The sequence below is a fragment of the Nymphalis io genome, chromosome Z (assembly GCF_905147045.1).
Source record: "Nymphalis io chromosome Z, ilAglIoxx1.1, whole genome shotgun sequence".
In the NCBI taxonomy this organism is placed as follows: domain Eukaryota; kingdom Metazoa; phylum Arthropoda; class Insecta; order Lepidoptera; family Nymphalidae; genus Nymphalis; species Nymphalis io.
The window spans coordinates 11319498-11344315 of record NC_065918.1 but is presented as its reverse complement, the minus strand read 5'-3'; the positions used below and the strand labels follow the sequence as shown (position 1 = coordinate 11344315).

Below are 24818 nucleotides of genomic sequence, written 5' to 3'. Positions count from 1 at the left end.
CCTTGGCCGAAATCGGTCTGGAGGACATTATTATTATTATAATATTACGAGCAGGTAGCGTTTGCATGTGCCTTGTTGCATCACGCATTAACCAGCTTTGCTGATTGTGATTTGTGAGCAATTAATGATACAAATAAAAAATAGTGATACCTAATGGTAAAAACTAGAATATATATTTTACTTACTTTAAATATTTTCTGCCAGTCTCGTATCTGCTTATCCCTGGCGGAATAGGTCATTAATTTTTCCATTAAATCATTCAAAACTTCCATAACTTTCTCCATATCTGATTTCTCATCATAAAGCCATGGTTGCTAAAAGTAAATGCTATATATTAATTAAATTAAATGTAGAATGAGACTGTGTCATGTTCAGGGATTCACGATTGTGTTATTTATTGGTACAAAAAATTGGAACATCATTCGAAAAAAATTGGAGCATCATTAGAAATATGTTTACGAAGTATGGATATATATATAAAGAGACCTTAAATTTTCAAATATCATGCAATTTGCTCTATTAGCTCTGCAATATTATTCACTACAAACAGTTCTTTATTAATATATCTTTGCTTATAATACAACACTATTTAACACACTTATATCCATTTTATTTTTACTTCTAAAGTTTCGATAACAATTTTTCCGACATTCGAAACGCATTTTTTCGCGAATCTATATCATAGATTATTCTAGATATCAATCAAAGACATCGCGACTTTTCAATGTCAAAGTTTATTTGTTTGGAAACAGCTATAGTTGATAAATATAGTTGTTGTCTTGGTTATGATATAGAGTATCAAGAGATATACGAGACTAGAGACTTCGAGTGATCATAGTAAACACTCATACCGCTATTTCATCCCTAAGCTTGTTAATATCAAGAATCAGCTCCATTATATCCTTTCCAATTTGACTTGCGAACATGCCGGCAAGTTTGCTTCTCGTTTCTAGACGCGCGTCTACATTCGTACGCAATGTGCCCAATATCACACTTAGACCTAAAGAAAACAGACAAAATAGAACATTGGTATTGCGTGTGAGGTATTTAAAATCAAAATAAATAGTCTATATATTGTATTATCACCGATAATTTCTTTTATTTCAGTATTAGTCATCTGCTTTTCTTTTTTTCTTTTTTGTTATGTTTGAGGACTTATCGTTTTATTCGTTGTTGCTGTATATAGTATGTTTTTATATCATATACTTATAATTTTGTATGTACTGATAATATAATTTTTTTATGGATATATGTATAGTATGTGTATTTTTATTATTTAAGTCGAGATGGCCCAGTGGTAAGAACGCGTGAATCTTAACCGATGAACGTGGGTTCAAACCCGGGCAAGCACCTCTGAATTTACATGTGCTTAATTTCTGTTTATAATTCATCTCGTGCTTTTCGGTGAAGGAAAACATCGTGTGGAAACCTGCATGTGTCTAATTTCATCGAAATTCTGCCACATGTGTTTTCTACCAACCCGCACTGGAGCAGCGTGGTGGAATAAGCTCCAAACCTTCTCCTCAAAAAAGGGAGAGGAGGCCTTAGCCCAGCAGTGGGACATTTACAGGCTGTTACTGTTACTGTACTGTATGTGTATTTTATATTTACATTTAATAATTGGTTTTGTTTTAATTAAATATTAATATTATTTTATTCATACCACCACCTACCCCATATCCTATCTGTGACTACTTACACTCGGTTACCTGGAAGAGATCGCTATGTAGCGATAAGGTCGCCATAATTGTACATTTATTTAGGCAATATACATGTTTTGTATTTTTCTCTTTGTGGTGTGATGTACAGTTAAAAGTATTAAAGTAAGTAAGTAAAGAAAGTAAAATAGTTTTGATGTAAAAGTAGCAGTCTGTATATATCACTGTAAGGCTGGCGCCTGCTCTTCTTTGGTAAGCGGGTTGGTGGATGCACATGTGGTAGATGTTCATACGTGAGTTTTGCTTCAGCGCCGAACAAGAGTTTAATTATATAAACAAAGAAAGCAAATGACAATACAATAGTGCTTGAGAATCACATGTTACAACTAACAATTTATCAAAACTGAGATGACCATGGCAAGCAGGTCATATCAGTATTGATAAATTCATCACCTTTAACAATATTTTCAAAGTAAACAACAGTTTTTTTCGCAATAAAAAATAATGAATACAAACCGAGGAATTCATTCATATCATCCGGCGGTATCCCGATATTGAATTCACCCATCAGATCATACAACTCTCGTAAATACTCCAGTCTCTCCTCAAGCCGCGTCACTCTACTTTCGAGTCCGTCCAACAGGTAATTGAAGGCGACCAACTCGCCAGCGCTCTCGGGATCATTGGAGATGTCATTGTTGATGGACTCGATGCCGGCCAGAATATCTTCGATGCAATCGTGACCAATACTGATAAGGATAGTATATTATACATCAAAAATATTTATTTCAATTGTAGATCGAGTTATTAAATAAATAAAACTACAGGTTGAATTTATAATAAACAATCTAACTTAAGGTTGGAAATCCAGTATGAGAGTTTATATTGACTTCTTGGATATACTCACTCGGGAGTTACGTTGTTAACGACGTCAAACAATTTCCTCGGCTGAGGTCTAAACAGTTCTTGGAAAGGACAAAGGTTGAGGAACAGCAAGCCCAGCGGTTGGTAGCTAACAACTTCTTCAATTTCTTCCATTTGTCTCACTAGTTCGGCACATAATTTCCGAAACACATTGACGTCTCTTTCATTCTTGATTACGTTTAAGTCTATTTCGTGGGCTCCTTTAAAATTCATCATGAAATTATTCATTCTTTGTAAGAAAAGCCATACGTTATCAAATGACTGGTGCAAGGCTTGCGGTATAAACGTAATGTCGCTCATCATTTTCTTATCCTGATTCATTAGGAAATATAGATTTGGCGATTGTCCCGCCGACCATTCCATCTGTTTTCCCATCACCGTCGGCTGCACAAACATCTGCAAGGTTTCGTCATTCAGGAAATTGTGGAATGTTCTCACATATTCGTCCCAGTAGTCCGTTATTTTTCCAAGGTAATCAGAAATCACTTTTTCGCTCGGGTTAAGTTCAACTTGACCAGATTGTAGAACATATGCGTCGACTTGGAAAAGAGCCCACTAATTAAGAGAAACGTATACAATTAAAAAACGATCATTCGAAAGTTTGTTTTGCTAAATAAAATCAATCAATGTTTAAAATCTCTATGAAAAAAATCTTACAACTCACTAATATTTCATCTACTTTCAATTGGATTTGTTTGTTGTTTGGACCATTAAAGTTGCAAACATGAATTTAATGATCTTGTTATACATAATTACAAATGTTACCGTGTTAGGTATTATAATAGAACGTAAGATACCATTTAACCGACTTTAGAAAGAAGGACATTAAATGTTTGACGCATTTGTTGGTTTATATTTGTTCATTAGTAAGTCTAACACGACCAGACGATCTAGCCATATCCGTTATTAATAAATTAAATTTTCTATATTGCTTAAAGGACCATAGTACAATATTTGGACTTGGCACCACCTTTATTTTATCGAGTTATTTTATACTTTGAATGCATTTGCAGATGGTTTATTTTTTATAATAATAATAATATCCTGGAACATTTTTTACACACGGCCATCTGATCCCAAATTAAGCTTGTACAGAGCTTGTACTATGGAAACCAGACAACTGATATACTACATATACTATTTTTCTTTTGTAAATACATACTTATAAAGATAATTACAGCCAGACTCAGGACAAACAGACATGTTCATGCACACAAATATCTGTCCTGGGTGGGAATCGAATCCACAACCTTCGGCGTGAAAGGCAAGCATCCACCAACCACGCCAACAGGCTCGTCAATATTATTTTTATATATTTAATACATATATTTTTTTATATTTAACTTTTTTTTTAACAATGAACAACAAAAGTTGTAATGATGTTTAAGCAATTCCTATTTACAAACCTTGCATTTATCCGTCTCTCGAGGCAAAAATTCCAACACCTCGTCTACAGCGCTACCGGCTAGGAGCTCCGGCGAGGGTGTGAACTCCATGTGTTTTTGGAACATATCTGCCATTATCATGTTCGACCGCTTTGTTAAACGATGTAGCATGTAATTTTTCATATAGTCCACCAATTTTATGAAACTTTAAATAAATAAATAAAAAATATTACTAAAATATTTAGTGATATTCAGTAAGAATTCACTTCATTACTCACCCGTGTATAGATCTACCGCTAACAATATTTTTAGCATAAAGAGTCTCTTACACAACCTGCTTAGTTTATAATCAAAGTTATGTGGTGGATATTTCATACGTGCTATTTTACACATGAGACGCATTTAGGCAAAAAGCACAAGACTGACACTTTTATAATCCATAATGTTTAAATTTACGAGACTAATATTTGAAACAATATTTCATTTGAATTATAATTATGGCACTTTTGAATTTGATTTATCATTTATATCTCAGTTAATATTATAAAACTGAAGACTGTGTGTTTGGACGTGTCCGATTAATAAATTTATTTTGCTTTAAATAGCCATTGAAGTGAGATGCGGGCTCCACAACCACGCTGTGACCACATGTGAAACAGCCGAAACACAAAAACTGATGGGTTTGACGCTTTTTTCTGCTTGGGATGCGAATTTAGTCTGTACTATACACACTTCACATAAATGTACATACTACTAGTGAAGAAAATCGCGCGATGCTATTTTTGTTATATATTTATGTACATACACGTAATATGTAGGAAACAGGCTCAAATCTAATTAAACTTAAATAAAGCCGCGAAACACAGGTAGTATTAAACTACTACTTTTTTTTGTTTTTATATATTCGCTGGGAGGGCAAATGACTCTACTCCACCTGATGGTAAATGGTAGTAGAGTTCAAACGCGACGGCGGCCAGTACAGACGGGAAAAACGTTCTGCACTAGCCGCCTTCGCGTTGCAGGCCCGCAAGATGACTCTTAACGCCTCGTTTGAAGGAACCCGGGTTGTAAGAGGAGGGGAACACGTGAGCTGGTAGGGAATTCCATTTTTTGGAAGTGCGACAAAGAAAGGAGTTGACAAATTTCTTTGTTCGCGATGGAATTGATGTCACAGTTAGGCGGTGACATCGAGAATCAGCTCGCGTGGACTTAAGAAGGAAGGGGGAAGCAGGAATTAGAGAGAATAATTCCTCAGAGAACTCGCCGTGATACAGTCGATAGAAACTTTCTCTAAAAACTCACCATGCAAGCCTTTCACAGTACTTCCTCTTATTTGCCTTTTCAGTGTAAGACATGCCACCAGTCGGCTTGCCTCGTATTATTTGAAACGGAGGTACGTTCCTGTCGTCGTGTGTAAAGCCCTGCAGGTAGAGAGCTGCGTGACATGCCGCAGTGACCACTTCCAGTACTATCGACCGAAACGCCAATAGCTTATCGCGAATGTATTCGACGCGTTTCATCTGTTTTATAAAATAATATATTTAAAGGATATTTTCATTCACTAGGTAATAGGTAGGCTTTGTTCAAGTTTGTCTGGAATAACCTATTCATCAGATATTCTACCGCTAAACAGCAATAGTTAGTATTGTTGCGTTCCGGTTTAAAGGGTGAGTGAGCAAATTCTTTAGACACAAAGGACATAACATCTTAGTTTCCAATGTTGCTGGCGTAATGGCAATGTTATATATATGTTTAATATTTCTTAGTAGTAAGTAGTAGTAACAGCCTGTTAATGTCCCACTGCTGGGCTAAGGCCTCCTCTCCCTTTTGAGGAGAAGGTTTGGAGCTTATTCCACCACGCTGCTCCAATGCGGGTTGGTAGAATACACATGTGGCATAATTTCAATGAAATTAGACACATGCAGGTTTCCTCACGATGTTTTTCCTTCACCGTCAAGCACGAGATGAATTATAAACACAAATTAAACACATGAAAATTCAGTGGTGCTTGCCCGGGTTTGAACCCACGATCATCGGTTAAGATTCACGCGTTCTAACCACTAGGCCATCTCGGCTTTTTTTAATATTTCTTACATTGCCAATATCTATGGGCAGTGGTAACCATTCACCATTAGGTCTGATTTGCCAGTCCGAGCTTTAACTTAAAAAAAAAAAAACGTATCAAAATACCCGTTGCATCCGATACTAACCTGAACTTCAATGAAGTAAAAGAAAGCTGTATCCATGTCCCGAGATACATCCGCAAAGCTTTTCATATACATATCACAGCACATGGCTTGAATGTTCAGCAGAGCTTTGCCCAAAACAGGGGTGAGAAGGAATAATTTGTTAGCAATCTTCGTTCGCGTTTTACTAAACTTACGGAATAATATTGACTTTCGCCAAACGTAATAAGCCTTCCAGTACCGATAGACACGAAAAAATTTGATCTGAAATTGTAGAAATTAAGAAGTTTTTATAACTTCAAAATAAATATTCCTCATTATAAAAAAAAAAATGTATTAGAAAATCCCAATAGCTTATTGACCCAATCTCGGGTTTAAGCCCAGGACCTCGGGATCTGCGGCTTAATATCTAACCACTAGACCAAAGAAACCAGTCAAAGAGAACATAAGCAGATTAACCAAGAAGAGCAGGTTAACAAAAAACTTTAACATTTAAAAAACGTCGGATGGATCCCGAGTTGCCGTTGGAAATAACTATATATATCGACGTAGACATTCTATAATTCATTAATTGATGATATATTTCTTATGACTAGTTTTTAATCGCGTTGCCGTAAAATTTGTATTTCTATGCTATTGTTTCCTAAACTGAAGAGAAAACGGTATTACATTAAATTCAAACTATAAATTGTCTTCTTTATATTAGAGGAACTTACGTCTGTTAGTTGTACAAATATAGTGTACTCCTGTTCCCATTCCGCCAATTTTGTAAAAACCATTTCATTTGTGTAATGTGTCACACCACAAGGACTTATTGTAAGATAATTCTTTTTATCTATTTCCTCATAAGGAACAACCCTGTTGAGAATTAATTTAAAAAAAAAAAATAATATTTTTTATAAATAAAATTATATACAGGTTTATTTGTAAAACATGCACAACCTCGATGAACCATGAACCGTTCGTTCTATGAATTTTTACAAAACCTAATAGATTGTCTGAAAAGATACTTTAAAGTTTTTGTTGTTTCTCTGAAACTGTTTACGTCTGAATTTATTCGTGCGAATACGAATCCGAATTATCATTGTGCATCCCATCACAACAATAATTCGGAGTGACTACCTCTACCTGATGCCAAATGGAATAGAACAATTATTGATCAATAATTTGCACTTAATGACTTGGATCTTTTATTTACAAATTTCTTGTCAAAATAAAATTTTAACCTGCTAATATTTAATAAAAGTTTAAAATGCTAGCTAGGCTTGTAGGTACACAGCATCCACAATCACTTCATACTTAAAAAGATAAAGGACTAGCTATATAAAAAAATTAAAGTATTACGTTCACACTAGGTACCGAAAATCGAGCTGGACAAGCCGCGCGAGCGCGTCCTAATGATTGCAAATAAATATGTCAAGTTCAAGCGAAGTCAAGCCGGTGGCACCTCCCGAAGCGCCGCTACTGTGATTCGCAAATCATACTTGTATTAGTGCTTTCTTTGCTAACGTTTGCGCAGTTTGAGAATAACAAATAGAGAAAACAAATCTTAATATTTTATATTTTGTATGAAATAAAAAATTGATGAATTATTTATTGAAATCATAGAACATAGTTTATGATATTAATCCTGAGAGGTTAATGTTTTACAAATAACCCTGTACATTGTCATGCTATGTTTTGTGTTTTTGTAGACTGTACATAAAAAAATGTGATTTTTAACCAAAATTTAGTTGCCTATTGTTGTACGATTACCAAAATCTATTATTAATTATAATAAAATCTTACTTGAGGTAGTATGGTGTGAAGTAAACATTCTGTGGATGTACAGCATAAATCATGTAAAGAAATCCACGAGAAGGATCAGTGCGAACTTGTTGTATCACTTCCTTTTGTGAGGCAACTTCGGGTTTAATCTTTAGAGGGTCACTTGTACCCACTACCCTTCTATTCATATCAGAGCTGCTGCTGGATTCACGGATTTTAAGTGTCTTCTTCTTTTTTTCTGGAAATAGATGTACGTAAACATAAAATTATTAAGGAGTATTATTAACTACTTCCGTCCTATGAGTTTGTTAGGACCTTTTGGAATGGAACTCTGTATGACATCAACTATAAGTACTTTTAGCAGCTTTACTGTTTCGATTTTAACAAAAATGAGAGGTAAAAGATGCTTGGTACTTCTAACATGAGTGGACTGGAGTACTGTTTGATATGCTATGAGTAGAGAAGGATAATTAGATTATTTTTTTATTGTGATTGAGCTATTAAAACTACAGTTTATATTTTATTCTCTTGTTATTTATTGTCAATATTCATTTTTCACACCCGGCCGAGTTTTAACTGATGATCATGGGTTTAAGTCTAGGTAAGCATGATTAAGATGTCATGCATTTAATTAATTGCGATTATAATTCATCTCATGACTGGCATTAAGAGGAAATCTGTGTTTTCACCACTGTGGACCTCCATGGTAGAATGAGCTCCAAGCCTTCTTAAAAATACAGGGCTTAGCCAACAGTGGCACATATACAAGCTGTTACTATACTTTTCCCTAGAAGTTAAAGTTTAAGTTATTTTTTTATAAAGTTTCCAAGTTTCAAAGTTTCCATTTTATGCATAAGCTATATACAATGATTAAAATTTATTTATTTTATAATCACCTGACTATTTTTCTACTTATATTTTTTATTACAAATAATTGATACAGAGTTACACACGTTGAGAAAATTCTTTTTTAATAGCTTTTGATAAAGATGAATATTTTGATTGCATTAAATTAGAGTTTTTTAAACTGTATTAAGGGGAAGTATGGATGGCAGGAAATAATTTTTTTTTTTAAAGTTTGTATGATTAAATGTAACTGAAAATACACTAACCATGATCAAATTTTAGGGGTTCTAAATGTAGTTTCCCAATTTTTCTCTCATTTTTGAATCGTTCTTCTTGGGCAACAGCAAATCCAGTCTATAAAATATATAACTTGGTTTATAAATGATAAGTAACTATGAATTTTTTTACTTACACTACTTCACGAAATTTAAGTTTGTCTACATTCATACAGTAAGATACCTAGTTAAAATTTAAGCCATTTTTTACAGCACAATTATACAAATTTTATAACATTTTTAATATTATATAAAGGTTAGAGTTCAGGAAATTTATGAATTTCAAATCTAAGATGAGATTTAATAGAACATGTGCAGCACTGAATTTTCTGGTCCTTAATAAAATTATATAAATATTTATTTAGAAATGAGAATTGTTATATTTCATTGACATGAGAAAGGAATGCAGAGAAAACACATTTGCCCTTTTATGACAATTTATGGGGTGTTAGATTGTTTTCTAAATTCAATTTGGACAAATGAATGGGGTATTCATTTGGCCAAATTAAATCATTATTTAAAATGTTGATAGACTAAATAATATATGAATATACAAAAATGTTATGAAAATGGTTTACCAAAGGTTCCGGTTCTTTTTCCACAAATTCTATTCTATCCATAAGTTTTTTATGAGGTAGATGAAAAGGGATTTCTCGAGATTTCCTAGAATAAAGCACAATAATACTTTATATATTATCTATTAGTTTTAATAAAAGTGCAGCACAGTAATGATTTATTTGGTTGGTGTTTATTTTTACAATTGTTTAATTAAGTTGTTTCATCTCATAGACAACATTTATTCTTAGGCAAGTTTATTCATACAAATATTGTTGTTAAGTAGAATCGGAATAAAAATAATGTAATCAGATCAGAGTAGGTTTTTCATAAGCGATGTTTATTCTATAATATATCATAAATTTAAGTTTGCTTAATCTTTATTTACATCCAAATTGAAAATATTATCGTCTTGTAGAAATGGCAATATGATTTTCGATTTTTTCTGTTCTATACGTTATAGTTAATGTTTCAGTAATGATAATACTTTGCATCTTTGTATATAAAAAAACATCATATTTTTACCTTTTATAACAAATTGGAACTTTCTTCACATTTCTTTGTAGCGTTTCTATAGCAGGTAACGTCGTGACGGTTGATCTACGTTTCTCCATTATTCTAATTCTCAGATTAATATAGTGGAATAATAATAAACATAATTCAGCAATTATAAGGCACTTTGAGTTTTATGTTATTTCAAAATTAGGGTTTCCATGGACACAAATATCATTATACGTTTTCTGTGTGAACCAAATTCAAAATAACACAAAAACGCGGGTCGTTCTGTCAATGCAAAATAGTTAGTTTTAATTGCCATTACCAACATGAAGATAATAAAACTTCATAGAGTTTAATTAATATTCAGTCCATACGAAAAAAAATCAATAACACATCAAAAGCACTCAGTCAAGTTAAAATATTTATATTCTGTGGAATTTTAATCGTATTAAAGTTTTCATATAATAGAATGAAAACAGCTATAAAAAATAGAAAAACAAAAACTATTTCTATTATTGTGAGAAGAAATCGTATAGAATACTATCCCATCAATCATTGAAGGTAAAAAATATTACAAAAAATTAATTTAGCAAAAAATATATTTGTTTCTGATTTTTCAATTATTAAACTTCTAGAGTAGTTATCCAAAATAATATAGCAAGTAACCCAGCCGTAGTAATATTTTTATCTGAAAATATTGAATAAATTAACACATTTTATATTCTGTGGGAAGTAGATAAAACATAGTTCTATGAAACTATGGACAATAAAAGTAGTGCCAACCAGAGTCACATCAGAACAGAACTGTATTGTATTGGCACTGGCGCTAGTTTATTTGATGAAATCTCATTTTCATTTTTATTGAATTAAATACGTGAGTGTTTTCTAATGTAAATTTCCAGTCATAACATTTTTGTGACCCGCTTAAATTGGTTTAGGTAAGTACAACAACTTAATGTTAGATATTACTTTCACTACATCCAGATGTACGACGTACCTTTAACGTTTTATCAATAAAACGATACATTGTTTTACTTATTACAACTAACAAATATTATAAAATAATAACAATTACCTAATTGTTTTTGTATACATAATAGTGGTGGCAATGTTGTTTAATTTTTTTATCAAAATAACTTAATATTTTAAACGCAAAAACGTATAACAAATATATTATCAAGTTAAATATATTTATATATACTGAAATTATAAACAATTTTTTTATGTATCGATTAGTGTTCTAAAAGTAAAATAAAAAGTTTGGGAAATCTATGAGACTTTTGTAGTCACAATTTCATTTATATTCGTAAAAATCGATGTCTAGATCATGTTACACATATTTTTTGAACTAGGTATTCACTTGCGATCTTTGTTATTGCTATTGTTTTTATCAGTGGCATAAAAGGTAAAAAGCTAATTTTATAATAATATTATTATAAAATATTACATTTTGGTATATCAGATTAGAGAAATAAATCTATGCAATCGATTTTTTTTAAATTGTATCACATATTGATTACATGTCACTTTTACTCATTGCAATTATTAATATTATTTTAATGAGTTACATCTCAATAATAACGGTAATTTATTCTCAGATATTCAAATGGGATATTTAACTTAAAAGCCATCTGGGCTTCGTAAGAAGCACATATATATTCTGGTTGTTAAGTATTGAATGGCTATGTATTACTACGCAAGTAAATTAAATGAGGCGTCGTGTAGTGGATGCAATGTGAAGGTAAGAATAAGATAAATTATTGACGTTACTGTCTTTCATCTATAATATTGATATTACGATTATATTGTTCTTTAAACCAAAATATTTGGTTTACCTTTCTTGGTGCTTATCAAGGTCTTGGTATTTATACTTGTGTGGTGTATATCCACAATTGAGATTGCAATGATATGTATATCCTACTAAGGCTGTTGACTATAAACTGCTTGTTGTTATTATTATTAATGTTGTAAAATAAATACAAAACCAATATCAATAAAAAATTCTGATGCTATGTAGTTGCCACCCCCACCATCTGAGCCTGCTCCGCCACCACCTGATCATTCTTCTTTGACACCTGATACGACACTGCTCCATGGCACTGGTCTCTCCTATTATGATGTAAGTTTCTTTTTATTTAACTGCAAAAACAAATTATTGCTACAATTTCTGTTCTTAAATATATTTTTTTTATTTTATTTTAATGATGTAATGTTGGATATTTGTATTAATGGTATATCTGTATATATACAATGTTTCTTAGTCAATTTATCATTGCTATTAGAGATGTGCTGGATATCTGTATCTGTATCCGTGAATATTAGACAGAGAAAAAAGATATGTTTCCACAACTCTTACTTTTATTATAGATTTTATTTATTTGTTATTAGAAAGACCGACAGTTATGAAATACACATTAAAATATCAATTAAAAATAAAAACATACCAATCAAGTCTTCATAAATAAGTATAATAAATTAACAATGAATAACAATTAAATTAATAGATTAATTAAAATTTTATATTATATGACTAAATTAAAACATAAACAATCATTTGTATTATGTAAAATATATTAATACATATCAAAACCTTCATTCATTCTTTTATTTAATTATTAAATCTTTTTTCATTATTAAATTTGATAATGTATATAAAATAGGTAGGAATGAAAAACTATTAAATTCCATTTATTTTATTTTTTAATGACATGTTCTAAATGTTAGGGAAAATGAATTATTTGTTGTAGTGAGCTATCAGATTTAAAAGCAAACTATAAGGTTCTAATTAAACTATCTTCATAATGACCTAAATTTTTTGTGATATGATTGCTTCGTTAATCTTGTAGCTGAATGTGAAGCCCGGAGGTTCTGGGTTCAAATCCCTGGTGGGTCCAATAAAAAGTTATTGGGTTATTCTGTCGAAAATTCTCAATAGCAGATCGGAATCTGGAAGTTGGGAATACACTGTACACTACCGTACCTAGGAAAGCACGTAAAGCATTTAGTCCTGCGCCTGAAATCTTTCCGGTCGTGTCAGATTGCCGTCCCGTGTGAGTTAGAGAATAGTGCAATAGTGTTTTCGCACACACTTGTGCGGTATAATATATCCTGCGCAGTTGCCTCATCGGTCAGGAGAATATTATTATTATTATTTTATTGAAATATATTATAAGTTTTATATAATTATAATGTAAGTGTATTTATTTACACTTCATAATATAAGTTGTGACATGGATTACAAACTTATGTTCTAAGACATAACATTATAAGTAGCATTGTTTTGATTTTATTAGGTGACTGGAATTCACTATCCTTCATGGGTTATTTGAATAACCTGTGTTAAAGACAGCATTTTGCCAACCCCCAGAATGGGTAAGCAGTAAGCGTAGAGCTAAACGTATGCTAAAGTATCTTTCAGTTTCTCCATAACTTTTAGTGAGAAGAAAATTTGTTAATATTTTTTTTACATTTTATATACGGCAAATTGTCACCATTAATTTTGTGGTATAGAAATATATTTGATCTAAGTGGTAAAAATAATATTTAATTTGAATTTTGTTTGGGGTACGTCACAAACCAGATCAATACGGCGTTTAATTCTATTATTTATATAAGGAATTATCTGGTGTTGTCAAAGAGTATGCTACATTCTTTATATATTATATTTATACAATAGCTTATACAATAAGAATTTAGTGACTGACACAAAGCGAAATATATAGTACGTATTATAAAGAGATTTGCAATGCCCCACCGATTTTTAAAAATATATATTAATTTGCGTACCAAGTAAGAACGTCTATATGAGCTTTGAAGTTTAGGAGTTTATCCAAAATTAGGCCAAGATATTTCATAGTATTGCTTGATGACAAGGGCATTGGCAACAACATATAAAAAATCAAGAGTCAAGACTAAGAGAGTTTCGGGTTGAGAAGTTGAGCGGATAGAATAATTAATCAATTTCGGCTGCATTTAGAGTAAGAAAGTGGTTCAAAAACCAAGAATTAACAGAATCAAATCCTTGTTGTGCTATTTCCTGGAGCTCCTCTCAGGACGTGCTGTAAAAAGTAATGGCAATGTTACAGAGGGAATAAGTACATAAGTCGTTCATAAAAATAATGAACAAGTTAGGACCAATTATACTGTCTTGTGGAACGCCGCAAGATATGGATGGTTAGTCACTATAGTGGTCATTTATTTTACCTAATTGCGTTCTGCCAGTAAGAAAGCTGAAAGAATTGAAGTTGAGTATTCCTGACACCAATTGCATCTAAATAAGAGTAATAGCTTTAAAAGAAGAGTAGAAATTGGAACTGTGTCAAACGTTTTTGCTAGGTGAGCTGAAGATCACATTGTCTGGTGTTTTTTTAAGCTTTTTTTGTCCATGTTTGTGTTTCGTAGACACCTTAATATACATGGAGTAATCCACAGCCTGAGTATCTTTTGTTTTGAAAAATGTTGGGGTATCAATGGCTAGTTTTAATAAATTTACAAAGCAATTAGTAGAATTCTCGAGTCCAATATATTGAAGATAGCATTACAGCTGCATGGTATTAATAAAATTAAAATAGAGGTCTGTATCTTTATTGACATATCTATGCACTAGTCATCCATATTGGTATCCATATCTGAAAATATACTTGTTTAACGATCTGGCACATCACTAATTGCTATATAGGATTTCTTTGTTTCTTTTACTAAGCTAGGTAAAATTTATCAAGGGTATCACTCAGACAATCATTTATTATAATTTTAGTATTTAAGCTTACATAATAATTTTACTTAATTGTATCTTAATAAAACACAGTTCATGGCTGAAGATCAATCTTTGATTTACAGAATGATGATTACTATTCAATGGTAAGAGGAAATAAATTTATGTCTGAAAATAACTGTACACTCACCACAATGAATGGTGGTATCAATTATTCTAGTGCTCAAACTGCTGAAGCACCCCAGGTACGAAAATTCCTTAAATGATTACTTACTGACAGTATTATAAATACAAAACTTGTATTTTTGTGGATATCTTGCTACATTTCTTAAATTAATGTCTATATTTAAATTGCTTGTATTTCTTTGATGTCAATTATAGTGTTTTCTCAATTATATCAAAATCCTAATAATTAAATGATTTTAGGTGGCACCGATTTTGACTCCTTCTGTAAGGTCATCAGATATTCCATATCCTGAGAAAACTGAAATTGAGTACAAAGATGGGCACCTAGCAAGTGCTACATTTGACACTTTGGTGGAAATGCTGCGTCCTGGAGCTAGTAAATCCTTCACATTTACATTCATACTATGCTCTCGTCTTTTTGCTAAACCTCATGAGCTGCTATCCAAAATAGCTAAAAGATATTTTAAAAATTATGACAATGTGGTAAGTTAAATTTAATACAATTATACCATTATTTTTCATTGAGTTGAATGTAAATTTTTACATATTCATAAAAATTATTTTCACTCAAAATCTTTATAATAATATAAAAACAATAAATTTTTCGCATGATATGATTCAAATAATAATATATATAAATAAATGCATTGTAAAACCGACAAACAAAAAATTGGAGTAAAGAATTACTATAATTTTTATTAGCATCAAAGCTATCTTGAGTAAATAACTGTATTTGCCTACATTCTTTATACTTGCATCTGGTTATTAGGTCAAAGCTTATTGATTTCACAGCGAGTGGAACTAAATTAAATTTGAACTGTGACCTGAAATAGATTTACTGCACTTCTAGTTATTTTCAGAGAGCTTTTAACATTTCTCTATTGGAACTCCATTATGATACACTGACGTCACTTGTAAAATGATTGTTTTATTTAAGTGATCAATGAAGATATAATGTGATTGTGTCTCTTGCGATGAACTAGAAAGCAAGAATGCAAAGTTTTAAAATTTTTAGGGCAACGTTCAGACGAGGGAGTTGCTGGATATGGAGGTAGCTGATATGGCGTCGTTAGTGCGGGTTCTAAGTCAGTGGACTGCTATGTTTCCATACGATTTCCGTGATGAGAGGGTCATGGCACTCGTAAGGAACATTACCCAGAGGTGATTAATTGTTACTCATGGCTTATCTGTATAACTTTAAGTTTCTTGTATAAAATATGGGTGGACTGTGATTTTAAAAATGGTTATAGTTACATTGTCTTTGTGTGAAGAATTAAAAATATGCCAATATTAAATGATGAAATAACAAAATATTATTTGGACATAGATGTGCGGCAGAACACATGTCATCTATAAGGTCAGAGGTGTCTAGCATGCTGGAGAGGTTGCTTGACAAGTTGACGGCCCTTGAGCAGTATGAAGAGACACTGGTTGAAGTTCCGCAAGTCAATACTATTGATCAAATTCCACTGGTAAGTATCATTTCAAACACCTATCATTAAACTGTTTTTATTATTACACTGCTGCTTCATATCAGCATTATAATCTATACTAAATTACAGTATAGGATGTCAGTTAAGCAAATGTGCCACCTGATGGTCGGTGGTTAGATATTTGTCTACTATTTTTTGTCTACTACTGCTTGTTATTGTCCACTATTATTGTCTGCTACTATGATGTACTAGTTACCATAAACAAATTTTGGGTCATTCACTTTTCAAATGGGAGCTTAGCTATTTTATTGAGATGTGATAGTAGTAGAGCTTTACTCCAAACCAAAACATTAAGATTAATGGAACCTCTTTGAATTGATACTTTGTGATTTATTTGACAATATAAGAGGGTGACGAACTAAATAAGCTTTAAAATTAGATATGATTTAATGACTACATATTTATTTGTATCCAGGGAGATATCCTTACACTTGGTCTGACGCCAGTGGAGCTTGCAAATGAGCTGACCTTGGTTGAACTGCACCGGCTATCATTTGTGGGCCCGGAAGAATTTCTGCAAACATTTGGTCCTGGTCAACCAGGGCAGTCAACTTCTAGAAGGAACATCAGCCTACATCATGTCGAGTCTAAGAGCACAAAAAACTTAGAGGCCTATGCTGACTGGTTTAATAGGCTGAGCTACCTCGTTGCTACAGATATTCTGAAGGTGATTAATTAAATTATTCTTGATATAATGTATTAGTGAAGCAAGTCTATGTTTCTGCTTTTCAGAGTTTATTTTATTCAAAGAATATTTTAAGTGATCGTGACGATTCAGTCACATCTCAACTTTATATGGAGGAAAAGTACCCTAAACCAAAATTAAATAGTATATAATACTACAAATATTTACTCGTTTATGCATCAGTTTCATATTTATTTTATTTGTCTCAGGCGGTAAAGAGCAAGTACCGCGCTCGGGTTATGGAGCAATGGGTGATGACTGCTCGCGAGTGTTTCAATTTGGGCAACTTTAACTCGCTCATGGCCATTATAAGCGCTCTCAATATGGCACCAGTTTCTCGTCTTAAGAAAACTGTAAGTATTTGACATCTTAATTAATATAAATACCCTAATAATAGATTCTCATTGTAAATCAATATAAATTATTATTTCAATATTGTTATTAAACATTATTGTATTAAATTAGTGGAGTCGTACAAGCGCTGTCTGCGGGCAACAGCTGAGACAATTAGAGCTTTGTGTCGAGCCCAGCGGTAATCATGCCAGGTGAGGGTAATTATGATGTAAATAACTTTCTAGAATGGGATAACTGTTAATTACATATATCTAATGTTCATTTCAAAAATTGTCTGGACTAAATGTAATAACAGTTTTAATAACTCGTATTTTTAGTTCATTCATAATCTATTGTTTCTTTTATATAAATACATCAATATTCAAAGTAAGCTTAGTAGTTTCGTGTCGCACTTGTGTCGAAGGTTCATTGATTATAGCAAAGTGTATATGGCAAACTTATGTTAATATTCTAAAACAATATGATGAGTGAAACGATAGATAATAATTTGTTGAGCTTGACTATATTATGTCATATGTATAATTTATTGTTGTCTGTACAGGTACCGGGCAGCGCTGGCCGCAGCCCCCGTGGAGACAGCTGTTCCTCTCTTATCTGTCACATGCAGAGATTTGCATTTTGCGAACCAGGTTTCGCCATCAAAGTGAGTATGTTTTTATTTATTAATAATATACATTTTACACACTTTTAAATGCATGTATGTCCAGTTAGTTTTAGGATGTTCCGCTGCAATATGATTTTCTTTGTGACAAAACTATACGATAATATTAAAACTTTCAGATTGCCCGGCAACAGAGTGAATTTCGAGAAGATGTCGCAGCTGGCGCGACACGTGAGCGCGCAGCTCGCGTCGCGGCGACTGCTCGGCGAAGGACCGATGTTTTTGCCGCCCGTGCCGCACGTGCACCTTCCCGCCTGGCATTTCCTCAATGACCGCCCCACTCTCGCTGAATCTGGTCAGTACAGACAATGTAGCACTCTCACTGTGTGGTGGGAGACAATCGCTCAACGGCTTGACGTGACGGGACTGTAATATTGCCAACTTCCCAATTAGAGCTGCTATTACGAGTTTCTTGGAGAGTACAATTAACTTTTGCTGACTGGGATTTCAAACATCAGGACCTCTAAACCAACGAGGCAGCGCCTCCCTTTCGTTCTTGTCCCATTAAACTATTTCTTTCCCAGAATGTTCATAACCTGTTGTACAGCTTGTGTAAAAGCTTGCCTGGTTAGATACTACTCAATTTATCATTAATTCTACTGATAAATACAAATAAGACAAAGCATCTCGATTCCCATGCGAGTAGAGTGTCAATAGGTATAAGCAGTGATAACCACTTAACATTAAAGCGGCTCATTTATTAGAAATAAGAGATATTATTAAAAAAAAATTGTAAACAAAATCTCAGTTTCATGGTGTGATATCCGGCTTGAGTTTGATTTAAATAGTAATTCAATATGTTTGTGTTGGCCACCTATACAAAAGTTCCGTTTTATTACAGCACTCGAAATCGTTTCGTTCGACCGAGAACCGCCCGTCGATCACGTCGAGAAGGAACGCCTGAAACGTCTACGAGGAGCCATGTGAGCGTACCGCCGTTAAATTATAAAATAAACATATTTTATTTTTTTGTCCTTCTCAAATAACGATCTGTTCAAAACTATACCGTGTTCATTTCCAATATGAAATGTTTATCGATAATTTTTATTTATAGACAGCGTACAATCACATCATTGTATTAGTTATTATCTGTGTAATTGTATTATATGTGTGAACGATTTATGGAAAAATAATAAATCTAAATGTCATTATATTTACAAATTATGAGAGGTCGTCGGTATTTTAGTCTAGTGGGGCTGTATGCGTAACCATTACCTATTGGAAAGGTAATTTTAGTAGTTTTTAAAATTATATTCCTCCTATTATTAATAAATTCATTCGTTTCTCGATGCTGTCTTATAAGAAGTTTATTAAATAGTTATTAATTTTAGCGTAAAGGAAAAAATATTAAACTATTATATATATGTAATGATGATCGTATTGACAATGAACATAGTGCAGTTGTTTTAACTTTACATCAGTTTCTCTTTTAGGATATGAAATGGAGACAAGACTCGGGTCTTATTTTAAGGTCTGAAGAATAACAAAAAATATAAAAAATGTTTACGTATTTATACATTATGTAAAGTTTAAATATTTAGAAGAGAGTGAGATATGAACATCACTTCTAATTTATGACATTAATTATATTCTTGTTCTGATTATAATTTCAAGTAGATGTCGAATAACTGCGTCGAGTGAACAACTCGTATGTACTTTTCGTACTTTTACTATTCTATATGACAGGTATTATATAGAATTCTCTTCAGATTTTAATATTTGTACTGTTATGTACATGTATAATGAAATATATATCCGTATTATTAAGTCTTATTTACATACGAAACTCTGTCCACATTGCATATGCAATATCTTTATTTATAAACTTAAGCCAATGAAAAATAAAATATGAAATAATAAACCTAATTCTTGCCCTTCGGTATCTAGGTCTGCTGATTTTGATTATATAAGACGTTACTTGAATTAAGTCGAGTTAGTTTATATTCGAACACGTAGGATATAATCCTTACGTTTAATATGAGACGCCATGACAGCTCTTAATTTAAATTGTATTATATGAAAAAGAAGCATCTAAAAGTACAAAAAACATAGGTCAGCACTTAACGTTTTTAAGCAAAAATGTCATACACGTTGATAGTTATATATTGGCCAAGAACCAATTAAATCATTCACGAAATAGTTCATCAATAACTCAGTATTAACGATCATTCTATATAAAAACTAGCTTTTCGGCCCGACTTCGCACGGGTAGATAATAAGGTAAATGTATGGGATAGGATTTGCGTAAAATCCGTTCTTAGTGAGCGTCTAAGGAGGAGTAACTGTGACAAATTTCAAGTCAATCGGGCGGATAGTTTATATATTATAACATATATATGTAGATTAAATAGAAAATCAATTAATTGTTTTAAAAATAAATTCGATCAGCTCGGTTTAAGTTCATTCAATTAAAATAGAAATTAGTTTGATATGTTAGGTCGAGGCTGTAGCGACTCATAGTATTTTAAAAAGACGGACAAAATGTGATCTCATATTAGTTATGTATTGCAATTTGATGTTAGTTTATTGAAATTAAAAAAGTTATTTTAAAACTTTTAATAAAGATATTAAAGGTAAAAATTCGACGAATGTTATGTTTTGTGCGTTAAATGTATTCGATAACAATTTCGTATTTCAGGGTAACTATCGAATAAAATCAATATTAGATTAAATAGCTTGTCAAAAATGAAACAAAAAGAACGTCTATTTATGGAGACTTCATTAGATATTTCCCGTATTCGTCAACGTTGATATAAAATTATTTGCAATGTTTAAAAAGTATAGAACCTTATTTTTTGTATTCTTACATTAACAGAATATTGGATTATTTAAAAGATTTTCATATATATTGGTACTTATAGATTTTTTAGTACCGATGTTAGTGTAGGTTTCCTATTCATCGTTTCGTTAATGAAATGTTCATTGAAATATTTAATGTATCGTCAGTTCAGTAGGCATCTCGTTAATCCAAGTTCCTTCATACATCAGTATTTATTAAACGTGTCATTTTAAGAATCTCAAAATGTATTCGTACGGTTTGTACTTAATGTTGATCTCAATAAGGAATATTTAATCATCAAGTGTGCTCCAGGTCGCTGTGTGACTGTATTACGGTTGATTTATATTTTTCGGAAATAATTATTGTATGACAAAAGGAGTGCATGAATTTCACTGTGAATTTTATATATAAGTTGCACGATAAGCTTACAGAGTAAATACGGTAACAATAAACTTATATAATAGTTTTAAGGATTTAAAGTAAAAAAAAAAAAATATCTGTATACATTAATATATCATTGGTATTCTACACGAAACCCGTAAGGTATTTTAAATTGCATGTTGAAATAGAATAGTTTCACATGTATATAGTGATTGACAATAGAGCATTTGCACTATGGACATTACGATTGCGTTGAATTGCAAATTAATCAATCGAAACATTAAAAATATTTCAAGAGTAACGTAAATATTTAGGTTAAGGTTCAATTTTTATGTCGATTTTTATCACATCCTTTATATTTTCCATTAGTTAATGCCCGGCATGCGTTACAATACCTCTTTTTATTTTTTTTGTAAACGATTTCCCAGTACGATCCGCGCAGCCTATTGTTCGTTGTTGGTACTATGCCAGGCGCCTCCCCAAATGTCCTTATCGACAGGACAGAGTTACAACTCAAAATGAATGGTATAGGAACGCATACGGGACAAACAAAGTGACATTCATTTTATACAATTAATAATTAATTAATACAGCTTTTATCATATAATTAAAACTTTAGACTGAAAATTAATTATTTCTTTTTTCGAATTGTTATATTTTAAAAACGATAAAAAAACACGAATGTTCGCTCAAAACACTGAAAGTATTTATTTGCTCAATGTATAAGTAACGGTTGTACTCATTTTAACGTTTAAATACGTTTTTTGGTAATTTTACGTTAGTGTTGTGATATTAAGTCACTTTGGATCTGATAAATGTCTGCTATATTTTACTATAATATTTTTCTGCCGCTATACACTACCTCTCGAAATATACGCTTAATATTTTTTTTTTAATAAACAAAACATACGTACATGTAAATGGCTTAAAAACGATATATATATATGTATATATATATAATATATATATGTATATATATATAATATATATATGTATATATATATATATATATATATATATATATATATATATATATATATACATACTTCATTTGGTTGTTTTCAAAACATTTTATTTATTTATAAACACTTATTGCACAATTATAATTAACATGTGCTTATATAAATTTATGAATAAAAATGAATATTAATCTTATTTATTAAAAATAAAATGAGTCGTTAACAAGTTTAAGGATAATGATATAATTTTCTTAAGTTTCGTGTATTTTTGATGCCATTTTAGAAGTATATTAATAAAACATAAATTGATTAAAAGAATTATATTTAGTAGAGTTGTATTAACGTAACTAAGATTATAATATTGCTTATATTTTGAGCGTTTTAAGTTTTTTTTACTAGATAAGTAGTATCAAGTTTAATATTGATCCCGGATGCCCACCAACTCGTATAGTGCTTGATATTTTAGTCAATTTAGTTTTTATTTCTAATGCACTTGGTTAGGTTAGTCAGTAGTATTTATTGTTGTTTTACGATTAATTTAATAATATATTTTTATATTTTGCAAGCTTTCGCAAGAAATCGGATCGGTATTATGCACTTCAGGAATATTAAAAAATATAATATCCATTATAAAAAAAATAAATAAATTTAAAGATAATTGTTACTAAATAGATGTTTTAAGTAGATTTTATCTTCTATCATGAGATATTGATTAGTAACTTATTACTCAAAACGAAACATTCCGTAATTAGACTGATTTATACTGTTTTGTTTAACCAGGTTTTTATGTTATACAAAATAAGATTTTTTCATCCTATTATACTATAATATTAATGATTATAATAGATAAGAATACTTGTTATGACTTTATTCTACTGAAATGTACCTTCTAGTTGACTGATCTACAGGAAATCTTGTGCAGTGCTCGGGAGCCTAGGTTAATTTCACAGTATTAATAGATACATTTAAATGAAATAATTTGTTTAAATATAGAATTGAAATCCTATAATTTCCAATGTAGTTTATAATGAATTCGATAATATTGATTATTTCATATTATAAAAATTAAACCGAATCTAATTTCAAATCATACTATAATTTTGTAATTTTAGTATGGAATTAAGTGACGCAACGATTTGGTAAGTGTATGTTGAAAATGTATGAAACGAATGAATGAAATTCACTTTGCGCTTTCGTAGATTGTATTCGGTTTTTCAAACTGTCACTTCATACAATATATTTAATTTAATAGGAAGGTGTCTGAATTTAAAGTATTGAAACACACTTTTTTTAAGTGTTCCGATAATGTCGGAAACAACATTTTAATGTAGTGTTTAAAAATCTTTTAAGCTCTTGTAAATAAACGATTGAAAAAAAAACTGATAGGGACGGCATATATATACTTATATATATGCACACTACTGTGTTAGGCTATCGTAAGATATAACGTTTTTCATTTCGCTACGTCTATAATATATACTTGTAATTCTATCGGATAGTGTAAACGTGTCTTTTTGAAATCTGTTCGTTCGTGTTCATAATGGATAATAAAATTCATTAATTTAACATTCCTGTGACTTAATTATGTATTTAGTAATAGATAGATATATTAAAAAGATTATCTATTTTACGCAAATAATTATCACTCATATAATTATTTGAAAACTGTATTAAATTTAGTCTTGTAGTTTGTACTCGTTGGCCCGAATTTATTGGCTCTCGTAGTAAATAATTCTAACACAAATAAATTAAATAAATTTGTATTTGTATAATATTTCCAGCGTTCTTATATATTTATTGTACTTTATTTATAAAATTATATAAAAGCAAAGACTCATTTTACGCGTTCCTTAAATGTATTATTACACAAATGAAATGTTAATTAGAGATCTACTATTTAATTAGATACTTAAGTGATTTGTCAAAGGGTTTTATTCGAAATAAATGTAAACGACAAGTGTGTCGTTAATAATAACATGATAACTTTTGTGTCACTATTCTCATGTCGATGTGATGATTACATATTTGAAACAATATATTAATGTACTTAAAATATATCAATAAATTGTATTCATTCGAAACTTTCTTTTTATGTAATATTTTCCTTTTTTTTCTCTTTAATTTGACACTCCTAAGTCGAAGTAAATTTCGAAATATCTATGTCAACTACTTCAATTACGAGATAAATTGGATTGTAATAATATACCATACGAAGTTATGAACCTTTAAATGTTGTACGAAGTGAACATCTTTTTAAGAGAAAAATATATTTAACTAATTTATCTAAAGGCAACGACGAGTAACTACTTTGTAATTTTTTTTATTATCCTAATGGACTATTAATTCAAATACAAAATTATAATAGAAAAATAGTTTATTTGTATGTAGACTATTTACAGCTTATATAATATATATTATACATATAGTTTTCTGCTCCTTTAGAACTATTCAATGATTTTTTTATATATTTTTGATGATTACAACTTACTAAATCAATACTAAGCTTTTGTAC

General features: G+C 31.1%; 2 protein-coding genes across 3 annotated transcripts in view; one reads left to right on the top strand and one right to left on the bottom strand.

The window, feature by feature from the left end:
* LOC126780666 (dynein axonemal heavy chain 6) overlaps nt 1–10216 on the bottom strand; it is a 55684-nt gene extending 45468 nt beyond the window's left edge. Inside the window, exons 1-12 of the mRNA XM_050505295.1 lie at nt 10122–10216; nt 9620–9704; nt 9033–9120; nt 7942–8158; nt 6870–7011; nt 6178–6417; nt 5270–5487; nt 3989–4172; nt 2566–3137; nt 2175–2407; nt 852–1000; nt 186–314 (exon numbers count right to left, since the gene is read on the bottom strand). Of these exons, the coding sequence (XP_050361252.1) occupies nt 186–314; nt 852–1000; nt 2175–2407; nt 2566–3137; nt 3989–4172; nt 5270–5487; nt 6178–6417; nt 6870–7011; nt 7942–8158; nt 9033–9120; nt 9620–9704; nt 10122–10210 (2346 nt within the window). The 5' untranslated portion in view covers nt 10211–10216. The remainder of the gene's footprint in view (nt 1–185; nt 315–851; nt 1001–2174; nt 2408–2565; nt 3138–3988; nt 4173–5269; nt 5488–6177; nt 6418–6869; nt 7012–7941; nt 8159–9032; nt 9121–9619; nt 9705–10121) is intronic.
* A 683-nt stretch (nt 10217–10899) lies between these two features.
* On the top strand, nt 10900–24466 carry LOC126780698 (ras-GEF domain-containing family member 1B-like). Of its 2 annotated transcripts, none has more exons than XM_050505328.1 (14): nt 10900–11032; nt 11693–11835; nt 12112–12213; nt 14934–15053; nt 15235–15477; nt 16010–16155; nt 16322–16466; nt 16903–17154; nt 17382–17525; nt 17638–17717; nt 18068–18169; nt 18307–18482; nt 19029–19110; nt 22873–24466. In XM_050505328.1, exons 2-14 carry the CDS (start codon nt 11773–11775, stop codon nt 22916–22918), a joined length of 1701 nt encoding a protein of 566 aa, XP_050361285.1. In that variant the 5' UTR covers nt 10900–11032; nt 11693–11772; the 3' UTR covers nt 22919–24466. The 2 variants fall into 2 exon arrangements, with proteins under 2 accessions (XP_050361285.1, XP_050361286.1); XM_050505329.1 differs by lacking the exon at nt 22873–24466 and adding an exon at nt 19621–22266.
* The last annotated feature ends 352 nt before the right edge of the window (nt 24467–24818 follow it).

What these genes read in the sequence shown, in the direction of transcription:
- LOC126780698 (XM_050505328.1), top strand. Translation starts at nt 11,773, where the DNA reads ATGGCTATGTATTACTACGCAAGTAAATTAAATGAGGCGTCGTGTAGT. An exon ending in CTGGTCTCTCCTATTATGAT is followed by an intron (nt 12,214 to 14,933) that starts GTAAGTTTCTTT and finishes TTTGATTTACAG; the next exon opens with AATGATGATTACTATTCAAT. An exon ending in AACCAGGTTTCGCCATCAAA is followed by an intron (nt 18,170 to 18,306) that starts GTGAGTATGTTT and finishes TAAAACTTTCAG; the next exon opens with ATTGCCCGGCAACAGAGTGA.